The 23,454-nt window shown below is 52.3% G+C and overlaps 1 protein-coding gene across 2 annotated transcripts in view; it reads right to left on the bottom strand.

The window, feature by feature from the left end:
- Nucleotides 1–389: 389 nt before the first annotated feature.
- Nucleotides 390–23,454, bottom strand: part of SYNE3 (spectrin repeat containing nuclear envelope family member 3) — a 47,456-nt gene continuing 24,391 nt past the window's right edge. Inside the window, exons 8-17 of one of the 2 annotated variants that reach the window (XM_065872039.1) lie at nucleotides 20,056–20,238; nucleotides 18,970–19,113; nucleotides 17,959–18,093; nucleotides 15,499–15,660; nucleotides 15,174–15,346; nucleotides 14,597–14,726; nucleotides 12,954–13,115; nucleotides 11,369–11,518; nucleotides 10,318–10,356; nucleotides 390–590 (exon numbers count right to left, since the gene is read on the bottom strand). In XM_065872039.1, coding sequence (XP_065728111.1) covers nucleotides 390–590; nucleotides 10,318–10,356; nucleotides 11,369–11,518; nucleotides 12,954–13,115; nucleotides 14,597–14,726; nucleotides 15,174–15,346; nucleotides 15,499–15,660; nucleotides 17,959–18,093; nucleotides 18,970–19,113; nucleotides 20,056–20,238 — 1,479 coding nt within the window. The remainder of the gene's footprint in view (nucleotides 591–10,317; nucleotides 10,357–11,368; nucleotides 11,519–12,953; nucleotides 13,116–14,596; nucleotides 14,727–15,173; nucleotides 15,347–15,498; nucleotides 15,661–17,958; nucleotides 18,094–18,969; nucleotides 19,114–20,055; nucleotides 20,239–23,454) is intronic. The other variant, XM_065872040.1, reaches the window with a different exon arrangement.

Genomic DNA, 23,454 nt, shown 5'->3' with positions numbered 1-23,454 from the left:
CCATAAAAGCGACCTGTTATTGTTCCTGCTTTCCAGGCCTGACTGCAGACCAAGGCCAAAATGCCACAAGATCCCACTGGACAAAAACACTGCTGGGAATTTTCCCAAAGACAAATAGAGGTCATATATGAAATCATACATACTGAGCATTTACATAGAGAGCATATAAAAATGCTATGCATTATTCCCTAGTCCCACATAGAACATGTTTAGTATAAATAGATGAAGACAACACTGTATAAAAAGTAATTTTGCTCTGGGAACATCAATACAATGGATGCAGCCCGGCAGGCTCTGGCCTGCCCGTTTCCAGTTTCCCCAGCATCTTCTGGGGGAGGCTGGGGCACGTGGAGTTTGGAGAAGAAAGTCCCCGGAGCGCCGCCAGGGGGCTAGGTGGGCGGGGGGCCGTCGTAGCGGAGCGTGAGCGTGAAGGAGCGGGCAAAGTTGTTGGCCAGCGTGCAGCTGCGGTCCGCCTCCCTGACGGGAAGCAGGAAGAGCACCAGCAGGCAGAGCAGCAGCAGCAGCTGCAGGGGGAGCGCCACGCAGCACACCTTCCGGCAGAGGGAGCCGAGCCCTCGCCACCGCTGGGTCTGCAGAACCAAAGCAGGAGACGTGAGCGGGCTCCGGATGAGGGCGGGCTCGGGAGGAGAGGGCTGGGATGACCCAGGAGCAGCAGTGGCTCCGGGCGGACTCGCCAACCGCATGGGCCTCAGTTTTCCCATCTGTGAAGTGGGACTAATGTCAGTTCTGCCGGAAACAAAGATCTCCAGTTTTCTCAAACCACTCAGAAAGGAAGAGGATAAAAAAGTTACAGGCTTTGTCCATGATGACATAAATCTTTGCCAGGTTATAAGAGTCCTGGGTGTGAATCTTAAGAAGGTCACTCAATCTCACTAAACTTTAGATTTCCATCCATAAATAGGGGGAATAATGGCACCTACCTGACCGAGTTGTTGTGAGGAGTCAATGAGACAGAGCCTGGCACACAGTAGGTACTCAAAGCTGCTGCCATTATTATTATGCACCGTTACTACGATCACCATCTTTGGTGCATGTGTTTGGCCAAAGGGGTGAAGCTACCATCTGTGGGATTATGACTAAAGACCTCTAAGTCAGAATCCCGCACAGGCAGAACCATACAGCAGCACTGCAGGGCCCCAGCTGGCCTCGGATAGTCAGTTCCCCTCTGTCCCCGCCACGTGCCCCAGTGTGAAGCCTCCCTCACCCATTACAAGACACATTACAAGACACATTCGTGGGGAATGTAAACCATTTGAAGACGACCTACTTCTGCGTCAGCGTTTCATAAGTAGCAGAGCAGCTCCCTTGCTGCAGTCTACTGACCATCAGCCCTTGACACAGGGTTTGAAAAAATAACAATAAAAGAAAACAAAAACTATCACCATCTAAATCATGGTCACCACTGTCACCACCATGATCTCAATTTCTTCATCTCCTCCTCTTCCTCTTTCTTCTTCGTTTCCTCCCTCTCCTTGTTCATCATCAACACCCTCAATATCACCTGAATGCCAGTCTCACAAGTCCAAACGTCTAACGGGTTTCTTTGCTGCGATGTCCATGAAAGCAGCCACAGGACATTTCCTAAATTCTAGAGGGACTGGCTGGGTTGCAACTTCACGGGAGTGCAGAGCCAAGAGCTGGCCACCCCGTAAAGTGGAGGCCCCACACTCAAGATACAGCATGGTGCAGGGCAGGGGCCCAGTTCTCAGAGGCTTGGCCGACTGGGCTCCAGTGAAGACTGTGTCACACACTAGCTATGTCAATAACTTCTCTAAGCCTCAGTTTCCTTCTCTGTAAAATGGGGATAAAACACCTACCCCCATTTTCCAGGTTGTGGTGAGGACTCAAAGCAAAGTACATTTATACACCAATTAAAAAGTATATATGCTCTTGGGACTTCCCTGGTGTTCCAGTGGGTAAGACTCCACACTCCCAAGGCAGGGGGCCTGGGTTTGATCCCCAGTTGGGGAACTAGATCCCGCATGCGTGCCGCAACTAAGAAGTCCACACGCCACAACCAAGAAGCCCGCATGCCGCGACGAAGATCCCGCGTGCCGCAACTAAGACCTGGCACAGCCAAAATAAATAAATAAATACATAAATAAAAATTTTTAAAAAAGTATATACTCTCTTATTACTAGTACTATTATTATAGAATATACCTACTGGCTCCCTGAAGAACCAAAGGTTCACTTTCCAGGGTACCAAGTCAAGTGATGATAATTAGTGATAACGGTGCTGGTGAGGATGGGCATGACGACAGCAATGCTGACGGTGGTGGGGATGACGCCGAGAGGAACCATGCAGGTGTTTCTGCGAGGTTCTGACCTGAGCGCTTCTCTCTCTCTACCTCTCATACCTGAGTCATCTCACCCACTCTCCTGCCCCAACTATCTCCTCCAGGTTGATAACACTTGACCCTATGCCTCCAACTTCCGGTGTTCGCATTCACCAAAGGCCCTAGACACTGATTTTGTAAACACAGACTTCTTATAACCCACACAACGGAGAAGCATTGCTGGCTGCATTTATCTCCGCAGTGACTTCAGGAGTGTGTGTGTGTGTGTGAGTGTGTGTGTGTGTGTGGAGATAAGTCATTTAAATAGCTGAACAATGTCCACAGAAGAGACGGGATCTTCCCACAGCTGCCAGGCTGGGTCAGACCCGGCTGCCATGTACTCTCACCCACCTACTCGACTCATGTAGCAACGCCTCAGTCTCTGGGGGCTCTAACTTGACTCTTTGACACTTCATGTTGACTTTGCCCGATTCCAAATCTCTGACCCACCCAGGAGAGGGAAAGAGGGTGAGGCAACATGTAGGCCCCCCCACTAGCCTGGGTTCACACCACAACTGAAAACCCGTAATTAGTGGTCTCCCAAGTGGAGATCTGTGTCTAAGGGTCCTGTTTGCTTCTCCTTTCTCAGAGCTAACACTTCGCTTATTTAAGTGAGGAGCTGTGCCTTGGCCACGATCCGTTGGGGAAAACAACCCTGAAGGTCCAAAGCATGTTTGCATTTACAAGTGTTGACAAGGGGTGATCTTTTTCAAGGAGTCCTGCTGCCTGCCCCATGTCTATTCACACGGAGCTCACATCTTCTTTTTGAGGGACCTGAATTCTAAAATGCCCTTTAAAATAGAAGACACACTTTAATATGATTCTCAAATGCTTAGAAAACAAATGTGTGCACGCACACACACACACACAAATAGGCATGAACTACTGTCTAAGAAGCCAACAAAGAAATTGACAATCTCAGCTCTTCCCAGATCTGGGAGCTTCTCTGTGCCTCAGTTTCCCCATAGAAAGTACTACGTGTGTCCTTAGAGTGTGTGTGTGTGTGCGTGCTATCCAAAGAGAGAAGGGGCTTCCTCGGGAAGTGATAAGCTCCCCATTCCTTAGGGTGTGGAAGCAGAGCGTTGATAGCACATGGTGGTGGGGAGGAAACAGGTGATGTTGTGGAAGGTGATGAAATGCTTGAGTCCTCCAATATCTCCCACGAACCTGAGACTCTGCAGTTTTGAGGAGTTCAGGCAAGATGAGTTTATCACAGTAAATGTGATTTAGTCTTCTGCCATTGAAGAAAAAGGATGTGGGGGAAAGAAAAGGCTTGGAGTTCTGGGTTCTAACCCTGGCCCTGTCACTTCCCAGCTGTGTGACCTAGGACAGGTCACTCAGCCTCTCTGAGCCTCAGTGCCTCCATCTGTCAAGGCAAAGGGAGACTGACACCTGCCTGCCAGAGTCGTAAGGATAAATAGAGCAATGCAGCTTACGCCCAACACGCAAATGATGAGCCAACATGCCAATGGTCCTTGGCAAATACTCATTCCTTTACTCCTCCAACTGCCCAGGGCAGATGGGCAGCTTCTACTAGACCCCTAAGCTTCCCCCTGCGCCCGGGGTGCCAAGAATCAGACACTATCAACCTCCTCAGCCCCATCAGAAAGGAAGACACTGCTCTCCCTAAACGCCATCTCTTGGCCCCTTAAAGGCCCTCAGATCCTCCTGCCACAGGGCCTTTGCACAGGTTATCCCTTCTGCTGCAAGACCCATTTCCCTCCTTTCTCCAATGCACCTGGTTAGCTCCCACTGATCATTCTAAGCTCAACTTGTGAGTCGCTTCCTCAGGGGAACCTTCCCTGCCTCTAAACCAAAAAAAGGCCCATTACGCATTCTCACGGCACCAATGCCTTTCCTTCGGGTTACCACTTAAAGTCTGTGCTCCCCTTGGCTCCTTGGAGGCAGGGTCTACATTAGTTTGGTTCATCGCTGTATCCTCAGCGATGTGCAGTAAATACCTACTGAAAGAACGAAACAATGAATAAGAGGCTCTTTCCCTTCCTGTGCATCTGGCCATCTGCTCCTCCCTCGGTGCCTGTGGTGTGACCACGCAGACACTGACCTGTCAGTGAACTGTCCACGCTGTCCTGATGGCTCCCCCCGAGCATCTGGGCTCCACACGTGAATGAACAGCACTGAGCACACCCCAGCCCCGCGCTCAGCTCGTCTCCTCACTCACGGGCTTCCTGAGCTCCTGCCCAGCTCTGGGAGGTACCCTGTGCCCATTTCTCAGAGGAAGAAACTGAGCCCGCAGGAAATATCCAGCCCAAGGTCACACGGACAGGCTCAAATTACCAGCACGGCTCCACAGCCAGGCTCTTCCCACCATCCCACGTGGCGTTTCTCATAAGAAGCAGCAACAATGAGACAAGTCCCCCTGGGCCTCTGTTGAAGCTGGTCCCACCCTGACCCGGGGCCCTGGGTATGGAAGTCCCACAGCAACACCACTTGGGCTTGCAGGGTCTTTCCCAGGAGCTAGTTCGGTCTCATTCTCCAGCACAAAGACGCTTCCAGGCCAGCGCCAAGAGCTCAAGGTGATGGGCAGGGGCCAGCTTTCCTCTGGCTATTCAAGATGGACCGGCACCGATGCCCCTCACTAGACTCTCACTTGGCAATGGGTTCAGTCCCTGAAGGTCCCTGTGACAGACGCCAAGCCACATGCTGGCTGGCTTGCTCCCACTAGCGTTCCTCAAGAACCCCCAGCAGGGGGCTGCGTCTCCTTGACTGGTACAGGGAGTCTCAGGACATCACAGCTCTTGGGCTGGGTCCTGCCCACAGCACCTTGAATGTCTTCGTCACCAAGTTCTTGGTGTTAGAGCCCAAACTCACTCCCCAGGCATGCTCAGAGGCGGCGGAGAGCTCCCACCCAGGCACAGAAGGGCAGAGGCTGGGGTGGGGCGGGATTAATGTTATCTCCTCACTGGGCCAGCCCTGCATGTGATGGTCAAGCTACAGAACTGTGTTTTTCCAGCCCCCTGGCTTGGTTTGGGGGAGGATGAAGATGAGACAGTCTGAGCTGGCTTTTTGGAGGTGGTTTGGTGATTGATGGGAAGAACCTCTGGATGAAATGATCGGAGTGACCTTATTATTACTCAAGAGAGGACAGAGCCCCATTCAGCAGCAGATGTATGGACACAAGGCCCCCTTCCCTTCCCTTCCCTCATCTGAGATCCATCCACGACCAGGCTCTTTTGAGTCTAGGACAGAACCCAGGTCAGTGAGGGTCTAGGGTGACCCAGAGGCATCCAGCTTGGAAGACTGGGTAGTGAGGATGCTTTGCCGATATGGGGAACGGGGTTTGGCTGGACACAGGGAATACGGTGAGGTCAGCTTTAGACACGCTGAGTCGAGGAGTCTCCGGGATAAACATCCCACAGGCTCGGGCCTTGGCACTGAAGCTAGAAGGAGACCCAGACCAGAGGTGGACCAGAGAGAGAGAGAGGCCTAGAGTCGGGGAACAAAGCCACGGCAGGAAGGAACTGCTGGGGAGAGAGTGAGTCGTGAGAGGGAAAGAGGCCCCGGAGAACCCGGTGGATGTGACCCTGTAAGAAAGAGGCACTGTATTTCTAGGGTCTCCGAGCAGTTAGTTCTCATTAAGTATAAAAGAAATGAGAGCAGTTTCACAGGCGAGAAATTTGGCACTCATCACCTTCATCACGTGATCAGAATCAGCATCACCAATGCGGGCGTGTATCAATACCACGTGTCTCCCAATAAGACGCACTAAGAACACAGCATCACTTCTGGGATATGCTTTCCAGAAACGCAGAGCAGGGAAACACTGGGGAAACCCAAAGTGAGGGACATTCTACAGAATATCTGGCCTGTCCTCAAGAAGGTCAAGGTCAAGAAAAACTGAGGACTGGTCCCAGCTTAGAGGAAACTAAAGAGGTGTGATGACTGAACGTAACATGTGGTCCTAGGTTGGATCCTGGACTGCGGAAAAGGCTATAAGAGACTGTAAATGGTACCTGCCTACAATGGCATGTTATTCTGTGTAAAAGGAAATGAAGTATCAGCCACAAAAAGGCATGGAGGAAACTCAAGTGCATGTTGCTAAGTGAAAGAAGTAAGAAAATCAGTGGCTGCTGGGGCTCTGGGGGAGGGGAGAGGGATAGAGGAAGAGCTGGGAGAAGGTTAAGGCAGTGACACCATTCTGCGTGACACTGCAACGTCATCAGACATTTGTCGAAGCCCATAGAAGGTGCAACACAAAAAGTGAACCCTAATGTTAACTATGAACTCTGGTTAATAGTGATGAATTTTTAAAAGCATAGCTATTGAATGAATAATAAAGTGAACTAATAAATGAGAAGAAAAAAAAAGCACAGCTATAGTGAGAGAAAGTTATTGCCTAACGTGGAGAACTCACTAAGAGATTTAGTGAGTTCTGAGACTTGGTCTTACAATATTTCTTCTGCTCTAGCACGCTGAATGTAAGGTACAGCACTAGTTTACACACCGCTAAGAAAGAAAGAGACCCAACAACCAAGATGGAGCGTCTGATTGGAGATCCCACATAATGCCGGGGCCACACGGGGCTATGCGTTCAGGGTCCGGGGGGAACCGAGGGTTAATCCCGCCCCACCGAAAGGGGAAGCAAGGAAATCCCAGGTCTTATCTTGGCACTGGGTGCGGGCAGGAAATAAAGTCTCCCCTGAGAATTTGAACCTCAGTCCAGAGCTCCCAGAGGTGGGTCATCTAAATCGACACAATCAGTGTGGTCCAATGGAAAACAAAACTCAACCTCCAAGGAGAGATTTTAATTTAAAGAAATCTCAGGTGGAAAGTGTCCCGGGTGGCAGAGAAAAGTAAGCCCCAGTCTTCGCTGGAAAAACTAGATTGTAATAGGACACCCCCATTCCCGAGAGGTGAAAATGTGAAAAATTATGAGTCTAAAACCTGTGAATAAAATGCCACTCTCGAGTCTCTCACCATCTGGATCCATCACCCAGAGGCCACAGCATGGGATGCCCGGGAGGAATCTGCTCTCCATGCCTGCACACGGGCATGTGGGCCTGCCTAGTGCACGCCGGCAAAGGCAAGCATTGGCAAATCTGCTCCTCAACTAACAGGCTGTCTCAGGTAGGACCACTTCCCTGTACCAGCGCAGGAGTTCAGTCGACTCACAGCCCAACAGCAGCTCGAAAAGCAATGACATTTCATGTGTCTGATTGCTTCAAGCAGACGTATCCGGTGGCACCGAGCCGGCAAGTGTGTAGGCAGCTGCAAATTTAATAAATCTTAATTATTCTGTTTATATAAACAAGGAGGCTGAAGCCACTGACGTAGTTGGAGCTTTCAGTGGCTTGGTGTGTGGAGAGAAAAAAAGTGTGGAGAGCCAACTGCTCATAAATAATTAGCTTTGGGGCAGGGTTTTCTTTTTTTTCCCCCCTTCCCTTTGGACTAAAACTAATATATGGAATGTTTTTAAGTTGGCAAGATTACAACCTCGGAAAACAGCACCTATTTTCTACCTGTCAGACCTGCGTGTGTGTGTGCAGAGCCCCCCACACGCATGTGTGCACCCCTCCCAGCCAAACAACACCAGAGCCGCACCAGCAGGAGGATCCCCCCCACTGCTCCCCCCAGAAGCGGCGCTATCCCTCTGCCCTCAGGAAGGGAAGCAGAGGCAGTGACTGCAGACCTCTCCTCGGTCCTCATTTACATGGCAATTAAGAATCTGCTGCTTTAAGAACTGTTAGTTCAGCGGACCCGCATTTTATTCCTTGGAAAACCCTGGTTAAGTGACTCGCCAACGGTCACACACACTGATGGTGGATCCTGGACTCAGATCCAGAGCGTACAGCAGCGGTTCTCAAAGTCTGGTCCCCGGGCCAGCAGCAACAGCGTCATCTGGGAGCTCGATGGACATGCAGATCCTAGGGCGCCCCCCCCTCAGACCTAATGCATCAGAAACTCTGGATGTGGGACCCAGAAATCTGTGCTGAAACAAGCTCATATAAAGGAACCCCAGATGGCCTCTGTAGATTGGCTTCCGAGCTGCTTGCTTCTTCACAGGGGGCCGAGACCCATGAGCTCAAAAGCCAGCCAGCACTGAACTCAAACTTTCACACATCCATTTGTTTCTAAATGAAGCCTGAATAAGATTTTTTTTGGCCATTTAGAGTCTGCCTGCTTTGCATATCCCACGAAACTGTGCCCAACGTGGGACAGTCATAGATAAGATCAAACCTGTAACTGTAAAGACCTCAAGCCACTGCTGTCCTTGGGCGGTCCCTGGCCAGAGACTCGACATCGTGCGGGCAACACCGGCTGTGGGTGTGAGCCTCTCTCCCAAACCCCTCCACCCAGCACTCCCCGAGCAGGCCTTTGCTCTGGTGAGCTATCCCAAGTACCTGAAACGGTGCTTGGTACCAAGTCAGTGCTCAGTACATATCTGTGAAATGAACGAATGAGGAGCCGGTCAATGAACCTAGGGTTGTGAACACCCCACATGAACCGGTTTCAGGCTGCCAGGGACCTGAGTCTGCACTGCAGGGCTGGTGTCAGCCAGCCAAGCGCCCCCCTACTCAAAAACACCACAGGATCCAGACATGACTGCCCCTGGACTCTGGCCTGGGAGCTACATAGATGGGGGCTCCCAACCAGAGTGGCTTAAAGAGCAGGCGTTGGAGACAGCCTGGACACCGGGCCCTGAGCCCCCCTGTACCACCAGGAGTCACAGGCTGGGCTGTGTGCACCACGCTGCCTTCCTGATGTGCTCCCCTACTTCATGAGGAGGCCCTCTGTTCTTCTAAATCAGGGGGGAAAACCAGGGCTTCCGGTCTCCTCTAAAGAACGAACAACAGTTCATATGATCTTCAAAATTCACTCATGAAGTAAATAAAGTCGGCACTGATGGTTCCATTTTACAGATGGGGAAAGTAAGCCCCAAGAGTCAAAGCAACTTGCCCGAGGCCGCAAAGCTGGTGGACGCCAGGCCCAGAGCACAGCATTGGTCTTGTGACTGCCCCAGCCAGTCCCGGGGACACCTGCCGTCCCACAGATGGAGACATGAACACCAGCTGGAGACCAAGAAGTCCAGGTGGACAGAGCCCCTGGGAACACAGACTGCAGGGCCCGAGAGATCTCGTGGCCCCGGGGCTCTTTGGAGCAGAGCGTGCTGCGGGCTCACGTCATGAGCCAACGCTTGTCAGGACAACAAGCGTGCTCTCAGCAAAGGTGGCGCCGGGGACACCAATCTACACGGGACTTTTCCAGAAGCGGGGAGAGCCTCCAGCCCCCAGGGATGCTTTCTCCAAGGCACAGCGTGGATGGTTACGTGTGGGCTTAGGAGGCAGAGGCCAGAGGCCACCCAGGAGCCGTGCGCCTTGACTGGACATGTCACTCCTTCTTGCCTTCCCTTGTTTGCCTCACGCTTAACATGGCGGTAGCGATGCCTGCTGGGCGTCTAGGGGACAGTTAAGTGAAACGCCCTCACCGCGATTTGGCACAGAACCTGGCACACACTGGAGGGTCAACACGTAGAGTAATAATTCTTATTCCTCATTATTACTACGATTACTGCTGTTACTGTCGTTGCTTTGGCCTGCAAGCCCCACAGGAGGGGCTCTGAGCGCTTCACCCCTTCCTCTTTTGTCCACACCCCCACCCCCCCCCCCCGCCGGATGCCCGTCTACTACTCAGGTGGTCGCGAGGTCCAGTGACCCGGAGTGGCCCAGGTTTCCTGGGACCGTCCCAGTTTACGACTGCTGTCACAGCAGTGTCCCTGCTCACTCCTCCCGTGTCCTGTCACAGCTGAGAACACTGTGCATCCCTGAGAGCAAGGACCCCCGGGGGGCCAGCACAGTGCAGCCGATTCCCCAGAAACGTCCCTCAGACCTCATGGAACCTTCCAGAAAGCCCAGGGGTCCTGCCCCAGCATCACAGGCCCAGCAACCCTCCAAATGCCCTGCCCTATAGCTGTGTGGAGCAGATGGCAGACACCGTACCTTTTGGAATCCAGTCGGCTCCCCTGGAGAATTCTGCGTCTGTTATTTTAGGTAAGGAGAGGAAAAGGGAAAAAAAAAACAACGAAGTTAAGTGAGTGAAACTCAAATCCCAGCAGAGCCTGTAATGGAATATTCATTTAGTCAGGGGAGTGTTTCTTTAAAACTTGTGGTCATCTGGACAGGCTGAACCAGCGGGTGATTCAACTTAATGAGCTTTTTAACGCGCATGGGGCCCAGGTGGGGATCCTGTCTGGGAAGCCCTGGGCCAGGGCCACGGGCGTGCTGACCTGGCTGGGGCTGGGGTGACACCTAGTGGCCGACATGGCTGTTTCAGGGCCAGAAAAGCTGCAGCCCCAAAGCTTGGAGTCTGGGGTCTGAGGGCCTAAAGGGCTCCAGGAGGCCACCCACCCTGTCTTTGGATTAACCCCCGTGCCTCAGTTTCCCCATCAGTTCTCAGGGAATAATAACGGTGCCTTCATTATAAGACCATAATGAGGACATAGCGTTTAATAAAGGCTGTTATGAGTTTAGCTATTGTTATTGTTTTGTGTGAGACCTGGGGGCGCCTAGGGGGAAGGTGCTTCCTCAATGTCACAAAGCAGGTTAGTGGAGGAGGGGGCCTAGATCGCAGGTCCCACTCCAGCGTTCCCTCTGTCATGCCTCCAACACCAGGGTGCGTTTAGTGCTGGCTTTGCCCCTTCCTAGCCATGTGGACTTGGGTGAGTTTTTTAACTCTTCAGTCTCAGCCCCACTCTGAAGGCTGGAAATGCAACTACTCTGGCAGAGGGCTGCTGTAAGCACTGAATGGGACGATGCACATAACGGTTTCAGGTTGGTAAGTAGCAAAGCCGTTGTTATTGGAGCTCCAGCCTCAATGGGTGGCAGGAGGGCCAAATGACAAATTGCAAGTCACGCGCCTAGGACCCATGAGTCTCCGTCTCCTCTCTCTGAGTGGTCCCCTCAGCCTGTTCTGTGGAGGCATGGGGCAGAGTGGATGCGGGCCCAGCTATGTCTCCCCAGGGCCTGGGACCTGTGCATCCTTAGCACGTACAAGCAGGTGGCTGGAGTCCTTTAGTTTGGACTTGTAGAGCATCCACCGGTAGCGCAGATCCTCCAGCTTATCTGAGGACCCCCTTGCTGGCCTGAGACGAAGGAGGTTTTCAAAGAGATGCTGACCTTCTGGTACCCGAGCCTCCAGCTCCTAGAGGGAGAAAGACAGGGTCACGTGTGCCTTCCAAATGGCCGAGGAGGTCCCACCTGGTTGGTCCGGAGGAGCCGTTCAGATTTCACTTAAGAGGCAGCCCACAGAATACGGCCCTGCGTGATAAACTCTGGAGGTTGAACTCTACACTGAAATGTTTTCACTGGGGGAAGACAAGGTCATATTTAGGATTCTGAACGGTCACTCTGGCTACAGAATGAGCCATTACTGAGATGCGGACCCAACAGGAAGGAGGGAGGCCAGCTTGGACGCTATTGTCATAGTCAAGGTCAAAAATGATAAATGCCTAGATTAAGACAGTGGTAGTGAGGAAACAAACGACAAAAACCCAGGGGGTGGAATCAAGAAGGGCTTGGCGACTAACTCGATGTGGGAGAAGGAGAAAGATTTGCGGTAGATGGATTATCCCTCCAGCCCCCTGCCACATCCACGCCTTTTGCAATATGACTTTGCAACATTTCCCATCAAGAGGTGGAGTCTATTTTCTCTCCCCTTGAATCTGAGCCGGCCTCGTGACTTTCTTTGTCCAACAGAATGCAGGGGAAACGATGTGCCAGTTTCTAGCCTAGGCCTGAAAAGGCCCTGCATGCCCTCTCTCGCTCTCTCAGACCCTGCCTCTGTTCTGGGAAGCCCAGGCTGCCCTGCAGGAGGATAAGAGGTGTGTGGTGCACCTCGTGTTCATCTCGAATAGCCCACCAAGCTCCAGAGGACAGCCACCCTGCTGGTCTACAAATAAGGGCACCCAGCCAAGATCAGAAGCAGTGCCCAGCTGACCTCAGTCAGTCTGAATTGCCAAACTTCAGAATCATGAATTAAATAAACAGTTGCTCTCTTAAGCTACAAACTGTTGGATGGCTTGTTCCATAGCAAGAGTTAACCGATAAAAGAATTGTGATTAGTGGTGATATTTTCCAAGTTGGGGACTGCAGCAGTAGGCTGAATGAAGAGATGAATGAATGGATGGTTCTTCTAAAATATTTGAAGCAAAGAAGTTTTCTTCTTCTTTTTTTTACAAATTTATCTATGTATTTTTGGCTGCGTTGGGTCTTCATCGCTGCACGCGGGTTTCTCATTGCGGTGGCTTCTCTTGTTGCGGAGCACGGGCTCTAGGCGCGTGGGCTTCAATAGTTGTGGCTTGTGGGCTCTAGAGCGCAGGCTCAGTAGTTGTGGCACACGGGCTTAGTTGCTCCGCGGCCTGGGATCGAACCCTTGTCCCCTGCATTGGCAGGAGGATTCTTAACCACTGTGCCACCAGGGAAGCCCTGAGGCAAAAAAGTTTTAAAAACTATTATTTATACACAAGCCAGAACAGCTCAAGGGCTATGTATGTGCTCCTGTTTTTAGAACTCCCTGGCGACAAGCACATCTCTAGGGGCAAATCCTTCGGAAACAGGGCCTTTCCTTGGGAACAAACCTGCAGTTTTGTTTCTCTGGTCCTCAGGTCCTTGGCGGTGGCAGTTCTCATGGCGATGATTCTAACCAACTTGGAATTATCCACCTGCAACCAGTGCTCAAAGCTCCTCAGGAGCTGGGAGAAATCTTCACAGCTGGCTTCCTCCTCCTGAAGCACATTTGTCTGCGGGAAGGTACAGCACGACCAACACATCAGCGTTTTTGAAAACAGTCCACTAGCCACATGTCCTGGGGATTCCATCTGAGCAGAGGGGTGGGGCCAAGGATGCCCAAACGGTGATAAGAGACACCTAGGGGTCGGGGGGGATGAGGAATGCATCTCTACTCAATGTGGCCATGTTTAGGGGCCAAGGACATTCCTCACTGTCACCTCCCTGGTCTCCTGGAGACAGCCAGCATCATCTCTTACCAGAATGTCTATAACAGTGGTCACCTTCTGCCACTTTTGTCCCCCTCCAGGCTATGCGGCCAGAGCGATCTATCTAAAATGCAAGACCACTCAGCTGAGCCTCTTATACACTTTAGTGGCCTCTCACACTCCTGATGTGGCCTGAGAGCCTCAGATTCTGGCTCTGCCTGGCTCTGCAGACCGTGCCACCTGCCCCATCCTCCGAGCTCTCGGCCCCTGGCGCCGGTGCCCTCTCCCTCTGTCTTTGCACACATGGCCTCCTCTGCGTGGGATGCACCCCCTCCACTCCTCTCCTTGACTCCCACTCGGCCGTGAGGATCCCCCGACATTTCCTTTCTCCCAGGAGGGCTTCGCTACCCCAGGTCACATCACTCTGCAACAGGCTGCCATAGCGCCTGGCCCCTCTGCCTCCGAGAAACGCATGTTCCGTAAACCCTTATTCTATTGCCTTGTGGTTCCCATTTCCTTGCTCCTCAAAACGTACGTGCTCCGAGGCCCAGGAGCCTAAGCATCTCCTGGGAGCTTGTAGAAATGCAGAGTGCCGGGCCCCAGCCCAGACCTGCTGAATCAGAATCTTTTAACACGATCTGGTGGCACATGCTCTGTGCTGGATTCTACGTTCTCTGAGGGTTGGAAGTGTCTCTGTTTTATTGACAGCTGTGTCCCAGCTCCAAGCACAGTCCTCAGAACATAGTAACAGTCAGAAGTGCTTTCTGGATGGGGAAGTGAAAGAATGAATGGGAAAACAACTGAATGGATGTGTTGTCTTTGAAGAAAAAGGAATGGATTTCTTTTCAACGCGGTTTCGTTTTTTAAAGCCACTCAAGGGAAGGGATGGATGATACTATGTAGATAGGTTAGTTCTTTTTACAAAATACAGTTTAGGGCACAAAAAGTACCCATCTTGTGTGCTTTCCGTTTGCATCTGGGGTCAGCAGGAAGCTTCCAACCCCGACACTCCTCCCTGCAAAGGCAGTAGCTGGGGTTTCTGAGGGTGAGGGCCTGTCTGCCCGAGGGATGCCTGGGACCTTCCCTAGTGGGGACCCCTGGGTCTCAGAGTTCCACAGGGAGCTCTTGTGCCACTACCGGGCAGGCTCACTTGAGATGGGACATGGTCCAGTCCTGAGCGGAGCATATGGCCCCAGGCAGGGAAGGGACTTTGCTGGAGACAGCTTCCCACCATCAATTGACTGGGGATCTGGTCCCTCCCCGGAAGCCCCACTAGACGGACTCACCTGACGGTGGTGTCGGAAAATAAGATCCATGGGGGTGATGAGAAACCCAGTCTTTGGGATGTTGTTGGTGAAAATCAGTTTCTTCCCCGAATCCACTTCCACCCTCTGTAGCTGCCGGTTCCTGACGAGGCTGAGAAGACAAACCAGCCCAGTCAGCGTGGTGATGGGATGGGGACTCCCCGGGTCACGGGAGAAGGAACAGAATCAGGGCACCAGGCTGTGGGAGTCGACTTCCGGTCTTCACAAGCCCACGCCTGTCCTTCGGGTTTGTCAGAACCTCCCCAGGGCACCTGCAGCTCCAGTTTCCTGCTAGAGGCTCACGTTACAGTCATCAAGGTGCACATACCCATCTATGCAGGTAAGGCCCAGGCCAGGAGGGGCTGGAGGCTAATTCCCAAGCTGAGGCGTTTCCTCGCTCTTAGTGCCTCTACTTAGAACTGCTTGGAGATGCCTGGAGGCAGCTGGCGCCACACCGGGCACCCAGACCCCAGCCATCTGTTCTAGGAGCGCGGCTGAGCTCTCCCTGGCTGGGAAGGGGGCTGCCCGAGACCAGGCGCAGAGCCGGGAGCCCTCTCACCTCAGAAGGCTTCCCCTCAGCAGCCTCAGGGCCCCCCAAGACTCCACCAGCTCCTGAAGCTCCTTCTGGACCACAGCAGCCCCCTCCGGAGAAGACTTCTCCATCACCAGCCGGCCGCGTGCTTCAATCAGGGGCAGCTGGGCCTCCTTTGCGGGGAATTCGTCCAGCAGCTTCTGAAGGACACACACACACACACACACACACACACACACACACACACACACATACACAGAGTAAGGTAATGGGGAGGGGGGGTCTCTGCTCCCCAAACCTGCTTTTTTGGGATGCGGGGGACAGAATCTCTCTGTGGGGAGAGCCCTCTTACCTCGACATCGACCTCTCGGGACTGGGCATCCCATGGGCCCGTGTCCACACGGTGGGCCTCCAGCTTCTGCGTGAGCACGGAGATCCACTGTCGCAGCTCCAGAACCTCGTGGCTGAAGGTGCAATGTTCTCGCACGCTCTGCCGGCACGTGTCCACAAGGTCCTGCAGTACAGCCCCGGGGGACCCAGGCTGAGACCTCACCCTGCAGGACCCTCAGCCCTGCCGCAGCCCCAGGGGAGGGTGGCCCCCAGGGCTCCCCATCCAGCCAAGAACATGAGGGGTTGGTCTTCTCTTCTGCACAGCGCAAGGAATTTACCCCAGAAAGACCGACTCTGGTTTTAAGTGCCTATATGCCTGTCCTACTTTTATGGAAAGTACCAGGTCTGGGTGAGGGTGTGGGCAATGGGAGCTCGCGTCCGTCACGGGTTTGGGCGTAAACTGGTACAACCACTTGGGAAGACCATAGGTCTGTATCTACTAAAACCCAACACAGGCATGCCTATGACCCAACCGTTTCATTCCTGCATGTAACCCATCAGATGTGAACATATCTTCACCAAAAGGCACGTGTGTGCTGTTACTTGTGAGAGCCCCAGACTAGAAACTACCCAAGTGCCTGTCAATGGTAGATGGATAAATGCACTGAGGTACATTCACAGGATGGAATATGTCACCTCTGCCGCAGCCAGAATGAACAATGTACACAGCAACCTAGTGTAACGTTATGGATGGATTTACAGCCATCACGTGGAGACCTAGAAGCCAGAAACAAAATGCAATATGCTGTCTTCATTTGAAGTAACGTATAAAATCAGGCAAACCCAGTCGATGCCATGCCAAGTCGAAGGTCAGGGTTACTCGCAGGTGTCAGGCAGCAACCGGAGGGGGCACGAGGACAGGTATTGTTCTGTGTTGTGATCTGGGTGCTGGTAACGCAGATTTTTTTGTTTTTACAAATGCATTAAGCGGCATAATTAGAGGTTCACTTTTCTGTATATGATTATACTTTGATAAAAAGTCTTTCAAATGGTCTTGCTTTGTTTCCCCTCCCGTGAGTCAATCATGGCTCAGCTCTCTGGGACCTTGTTCATCTCTGTCTCCACAAAAGGTGGGTGCTGTATCCAGCAGAGTAACCATTCTCTGTCCTCCTGGTCACCCAGCCTGAGACCCTCGAAGCCCCTCCCTCTCAGCCAACCACAGGCCAGTCAGACCCCAGGGTCTGTGGTCCCCTCTCTTGCTGTGATTCTCAGTTTAGGTCCTTGTGATTCTTTGTGATTCTTTCTAGGGCTCGCAGGCCCTAGAGCACAGGCTCAGTAGTTGTGGCTCACGGGCTCTAGAGCGCAGGCTCAGTAGTTGTGGCGCGTGGGCTTAGCTGCTCCGTGGCATGTGGGATCTTCCCGGACCAGGGCTCAAATCCATGTCCCCTGCATTGGCAGGCGGATTCTTAACCACTGCGCCACCAGTGGTTTATTCAAAAATAAATTTTATCTATTTTATAAATTGAAGTATAGTTGATATAAAACGTTTCAGGTGTACAGCAAAGTGATTCAGTTATATGTACATATATATATATATTTTCTTTTTCAGATTCTTTTCCATTATAGGTTATTATAAGGCATTATTTTATTATAATTACTCTCCTTTTATTTCCCTTTTTCATAAGAGAAAAAGCGTTATATTAAATTTTAAAATTGTGCAGGTAACACTATGATTCAGGATTGCAAAGAAGATGTCAGGAATATTTGTTATTAACATAGGACATGCAGGGTCCGGAAGGGTGGAGAACCCTGCCTTAGACTAGCATTCTTGAGCTGCGGCTGCCTGACAGCTGGCTTTGCACGCCGGGGGCACTTGTGACAAATGCAGACCCAGGACGCCATTTAAATCAGTGTCAGGGTGGGGCTGGAGCCTGCATCTCAACTTGTCCTCAGGCCAGTTTTGAAGGAGCCATCCCACTACCCACACCTACTGGCCGTCCCACCACCGAAGGGGCATCGATCCTGCGTGGACCCCAGCAAGATCCAGGTGGCCACTAGAGGGCACTGCATACGGGGCTTACGGCCACCAGGACCCACCTTTCAACCTGGCGTTGCCGCCGCAAAGGACGGGGACTGCTGCGCGTGTGCAGCCTGGTCCGTGCTTTGGCCTCCGGCACATGTGGAATGGTATGCTTAACTTGTTGCTGACTCCGTTGCCCATCTACCCACCAGAACTTAAACCCAGGAGAGCAGGGGCCTTGGCTGTCCCGCTCGCGCTGCCTCAATCCTTAGAGCCCAGAACACTGCCTGGCATACAGGAGGTGCTCAGTAATTGAGGTGCTCCTGAATGAATGAGGAAGGGAAGAAAGGAAGGGAGAAAGAAAAAGAAGGGTTGGAAGGAACGAAGGAAGAAAAGAGGGAGAAAGTCCCCAGGAGTGTCCGATGTCTCTGTCACAGCACAGACCCTCCGCCGGCCCCTTACCTCCAGAGACCTGTGCAGGGTCTGGTGGTCAGAGGAGAGCTGGTCCATTCTGTGCTGGTGGTGGGAGTTCCCCTGGACGAGAGGCCTCATGGCCTCCATCTGCACCCCCAGGTCCAGCCCCTCCTCCTGTAGCCCCTGCAGGAGAGGAAGGAATGAGTAGAGCACGCTTTCCGCTTCTCCTTGTGGAAGCTGACCAGGGCGGGGGCTCCGATTGGGAGAGACTGGGAGGGTCCCGGGACCGTGGGGCTCCCCCTCTCCATCCACCGCACCATATGGCTGTCTGATGGGCCCATCCTCAGGACTGGTGAGAATTTTAAAAATGAGATGAAAACATTCTGAGACACCATGAAAATAAACTGCTAAAGACCAGAAGGCATCTCTGGGGGACAAACTCACGTCTGGACTTATACTTGATGACCACCTCTTAATATGAAAAATCACATCTCCGCTTTAGTTTTAAAGCCCCAAATGCATCGTTTTTCATACCTTCCAAAGAACATTCCCAGTTATGTATGAGCTGTGCCTGGGTTTTAAAAAGATAATTGTTGTTTCACGTGCATTTTAAAAACCGGCAAGCTCCTCATGTAGCCAACAATTATTCATGATCAACCTACGTAGAGTCCAGTGTGTTTTCAAACATTTATTCTTAATCCCCAAGTCATTTATTCAACTGAAGGCCTCTGGACTCATCAGGAACACTTAGTGAAGCAACTTTAAAAGTAAATATTCACGTTAGACTTTGGAACCATGGAGTAAGCAAAAGGACAGCCTATCATTTTGTTAGACTCAAGAATCAGCCATTTGGAGGTGCTTAAGGCCTTGCTGAGGCCAGGAACCATCAGGTATATCAGCAGAGATTCATCTGAGATGAAAGGTCAGTTCTCAGGGGAGGGTCTAAATATCTGGCTCGGGCTGGCCGCTGCTTTGCTGGTTACTGTTACTGCAGGGGGCTGCTTCTAGGCACAGCTGAGTATCTGCGTAGAGGTGACTCAGGCCCGACAGACCTCTTACCTGCAACCTCGAAAGCTGGGCCTGTTTCCCAGGAAGGTCCCGCTGAAGCCCATTCTCAGCGCGGACCCTGATTTGGAGGTCTGAGAGCCTTCTCTGCAGGGGATCAAAAGCAGCTCCGAAATCTTTGTGTTGAGCGAGTGAGCTCTGCGGAGACAGAACAGGCAGCACACAAATCAGCTTTCTTCTCAGGCTCCCTGTGGTACAACCTGACACTCACAGACTAGCTGCTCTATCTCCAGCCTCCCCCTGGCTGGCTCGTACTCACTCAGGCGCCGCCCCCTCCAGGAAGCCTTCCTGGAGCCCTTGAGGGTGTTTGACTCCCCTCCTTGAGGACCGCAGTGTCCTCACCTAACAGTTGTTCTGCCTCTAGAACAGGGGCTGGCAAACTACATCTCCTACCACACACCCCAAGTCCCAGCAGGGGCCTGTGTTTGTAAATAAAGTTTTATTAGAACACAGCCACACCCATTCATTTACAGCTGCTTTCATGCTACAGCGGCAGAGTTGAGAAGCTGCAACAGAGACCACTTGCCCTGCGAACCCTCAAATGTTTGCTAAATGTTTGCTCTGTGGATTAGATCAGACCAGGGATGTAATGCTCTTAGCAGGTGCCAGGCCCCTGGTCAGTGCCCCAGAGACCATCTCTTTCATCATCATCATTATTAGATGCTCAGCAAACATTTGTTACCTAAAAGAAACTGGCCACAACATCCCATGTTATGTCTTTGATTTCGTGTGGCCGTTTAGAAGTGTCCCTAATAATACTAGCTCCCAGCTCTCCAGTGGTTTAAAGTTTACAAGTGTTTTTCTCTGCGTCTTCTTATCTGACAGTCCCCAGCTCTTTGCAGAAAACAGTTCGACTTGATCGGTGAAGAAGGGAATTTGGGGGCAGAGGTGGGAGGCAGACAGGTGAGAAGGATCGCGCCATAATCCTACCCAGATGATAGATGAGGGGCCTGAAGGCGTGGGGGACAAAGCGATATGTCCAGGGCCACGTGGTGGCCAGTGGCAGAGCTGGGGTCAGGATGCAGGGCTGCCCTTCCTGGAGGGCCGGGTCGACGGCTGAGGGCCGCCAGCGGGGCTCACCTGCAGTTTGCTCTTTCTCTGCAGAAGCCGGTTGTGCAGTAAGTCTCTGTCCCTCACGGAAGTTGCCACCTGCTCCAGCAGGGCCGTGGCTCTCTCCTGGCCAAAGATGCCGCCCAGCAGGTCTTTCTCCAGCTGCAGCATTGTCAGCTCCTCCTTCAGGCGGGAGCTTTCCGCCAGGGCCGCCTAGGGGAGACAGGGCCTCCGTGAGCCGCAGGGCAGGATGAGGCTGGAGACGGGGCCAGGAGCCCACCTGTTCTGGCTGTGCCTGCTCAGGAGGCTGGGCCTTGGTGCTGGTTTCCAAGGAAGCAGCAAACGTAAGGAGAAACGGGCGGGCAGGAGGGCGGTAGAAGGCCCTGAATGGCAGGGTCAATCTGATTCCTCTCTTACCTCCACATCCATCTTATTACCAAAGCCTGAGCAAGAATTCTACCTCCTACGTGTTCCGGAAATCCGTCCCCTCTCCATCCACCACCACTGACTGTGCTCACCTGAACCCCAGAAGCTCCTGACCGCCTGCTGCCTCCCAGCCGCCCCCCGAAATCGACCGTCCACACTGCAGCCGAACCCCAAACTAACCAGTCTGATCCTCTACTCAGTGATCCTCTATCACCGACAGCAGTGGGCCATCCCCCAGTTGGTGTATGGGACATTTCGAAGGGGCTAAGGGCCTATGGGATCATGACCAGAGGAAATTCTGGAAGGCTTCCCAGAGGAGGTGGCACCTGAGTGAAGTCGTGACGTGTAGGAGCTCACCAGGCAGAGAGGGGAGGAAAAGGGGACTCAGAAGCCCTGTGTAATGGGCAGCTGGCTCCTAAGCAGGCAGCCTGAACTCTGCACAGCCCAGGCCCCACCTCCTCCAGGAAGCCTCCCCTGACCACATTCCCAGCCTACATGCACTCTTCCTGCCCCCAAAGCCTTGTTCCCCGCTTCAGGCTCCTGCTGATGAACAAGCTGTTGGGGACAAATACCTCTTGCTTCTCTAACTGAGGGCACAGGGGCCCTGGAGGCCAGGGGTTTGGTCTTCAGCTGGCCAGAGTCCTTCCATTTGATATCTGATGATGTTACAGAGACGCTGAGCTGGGCATGGGGCTGGGAGAGGGAGAACTAAGACCCCAGCCCAGGTGTGTGGTTTGCAATTAGCTACACAGAGGTCAAGCCTCTAGCTGTAGGGAGTCACCTTCACCCCCTTTTCGCCAGACTCAGACACAATATCACGAGTGTTAAGAATTTAGGCTGGGGAGTTGCAATCATGAGTTTGGATTCCATACTAACTGGGAGAACTTGGGCAATTCCAAGCCTCGGTTTTCTCATCGGTAAATTAGGGGTAGTCACACCCTAGGTCACGGGGCTGCCGTGAGGCTTAACTGCCTAGAAAGCATTTAACGTACTGCAGGACCCACAGTGAACACACCATAAAAGACAGATCTTCTCAGCCATTATTATTTAACCGACTGTTATGTGTTGAATTGTATCCTTCAAAAAAGATATGGTGGAAAAAAAAAAAAAAAGACTCATGGGGAGAAGACGGCCACGTGATGACAGACACAGAGATCAGAGTGATGGACCGACAAGCCAGTGAACACCAGCGACTGCCAGCAAATACCAGAAGCTAGAAGAGGTAAAGGAGGATTCTCCCCTAGAGCCACTGGGAAGAGCAAGGCCCTCCTGACACCTTGACTTTGGACTTGCAGCTTCCAGAACTTGGAGAGAATGAACTTCTGCTGTTTTAAGCCACCAGTCTTTGGTGCTTTGTTGCAGCAGCCCCGGGGAACTAATACACCAGCCACGCCCAGGTTTTGGCTGGAGCTTTGCAGATCCACAGGCTGCTCTGAGGCTAGATGCAGGAGCTGAGTTGAGAAAAGAGAGAGCTGGCAGCTTGAGCCCTGGCCTGTGAAATCCATCCCGCCCAGGTGCGCCGGTGGGAGTGATGAAAGACATACTCCCAGCCAGCAAACAGCGTCCAAACGTGAATAAACCAAAGTCCTGGCCCCAAGTGTTCCAACCCACTGCTCCGTGAAATTCCCACACTGGGAGTCCTGGGTCATACTCTAGAAAGACAGGACCTCTCTCCTGCTTCGAGGAGGTCCCGGTTTGCTTTCTGCCTTAGTGGGAAGGACAGGATGAAATATAGTTGTGACGCAGTGGGGAAAGTTAGACAGGTCTGGGTCGAAGCCGGCCCTGTCACTTAATGGCTGTGTCACATCCAGCAAGTGGCTTCCCCTCTGGGGCATTTGCTCTTCTCAACAGTCAAATGATAATAAGTGTTCTGAACGCCTCACAAACCTATTCTCAGCAGCCAGAGTGAAGACGTGGATAAGAACATTAGACAAGAGTCTAGAACCCACCATTCTGCCCCCAGCTCTGCTCTCCTGAGCAGCCTGAACTTGAACAAGCTCCCTAACTTCTCCCTGGCCCCAGTCCCTCATCAGTAAAATGAGGAGAATGCTAGCAATGGAAACAAAAATCCATGTACATAGATAATCAAAATATGCTGATTATGGCAGTGAAAATTGGAAAGAACCTAAACAATCTAAGTGCAGAAACTTTAAAAAAAAATGACATGGAATATTCTGCAGCCATTTCAAGTGACGGCTTTACTGAACCATTTTAAAGGCCGCTGAGAAGAAGTTCATATGTGTCAACTGAAAGTATCTGAATATACAGCCATACAGCATGAGCTCAAATACACGATGAGGATGTACACTTGCAGTGGTGGCACCCACCTTGGGGCCATGAAGGCAGACGTGGTTTAGAGCTGGAAAGAGCTTGGGTCCTGGAAGATACTGCTGAGCTATCAAGCCAGCTCTGGGGCAACCTGAAAGTCTCCGTGTTTGTTTGTTTGTTTAATTATTTAATTTTTTGGGCCGCGTTGGGTCTTCGTTGCTGCTCGCGGGCTTTCTCTAGTTGAGGTGAGCGGGGGCTACTCTTCGTTGCGGTGCACGGGTTTCTCATTGCAGTGGCCTCTCTTGTTGCAGAGCACGGGCTCTAGGCGCATGGGCTCAGTAGTTGTGGCTCGCGGGCTCCAGAGCGCAGGCTCAGCAGTTGTGGCGCACGGGCTTAGTTGCTCTGTGGCATGTGGGATCTTCCCGGAGCGGGGCTCGAACCCATGTCCCCTGCGTTGGCAGGCGGATTCTTAGCCACTGCACCACCAGGGGAGTCCCGTCTCTGTGTTTTAAGCCACCACTGATCAGGTTTCCTGTCACTTGTCACATGCAGCCCAATTGACACACAATAAAGGTAATGGCCTGACACCCTGCTGTTTCTCAGCACTGCTCAGGCTTCCACCTGAGGACTGCCTACAGCAGGGTCCTAAAGAGAAGGGCTGAGCGCAGATCCATGCAGAGTCCTGGAGCCACACCAGGCACCAGGCTTCACCTCCTTCCCAAGAACTGACGGTGA

Source organism: Phocoena phocoena, chromosome 2, assembly GCF_963924675.1.
Source record: "Phocoena phocoena chromosome 2, mPhoPho1.1, whole genome shotgun sequence".
NCBI lineage: Eukaryota > Metazoa > Chordata > Mammalia > Artiodactyla > Phocoenidae > Phocoena > Phocoena phocoena.
The sequence above is the reverse complement of the archived record's forward strand: the minus strand, read 5'-3'. Positions and strand labels throughout refer to the sequence as shown.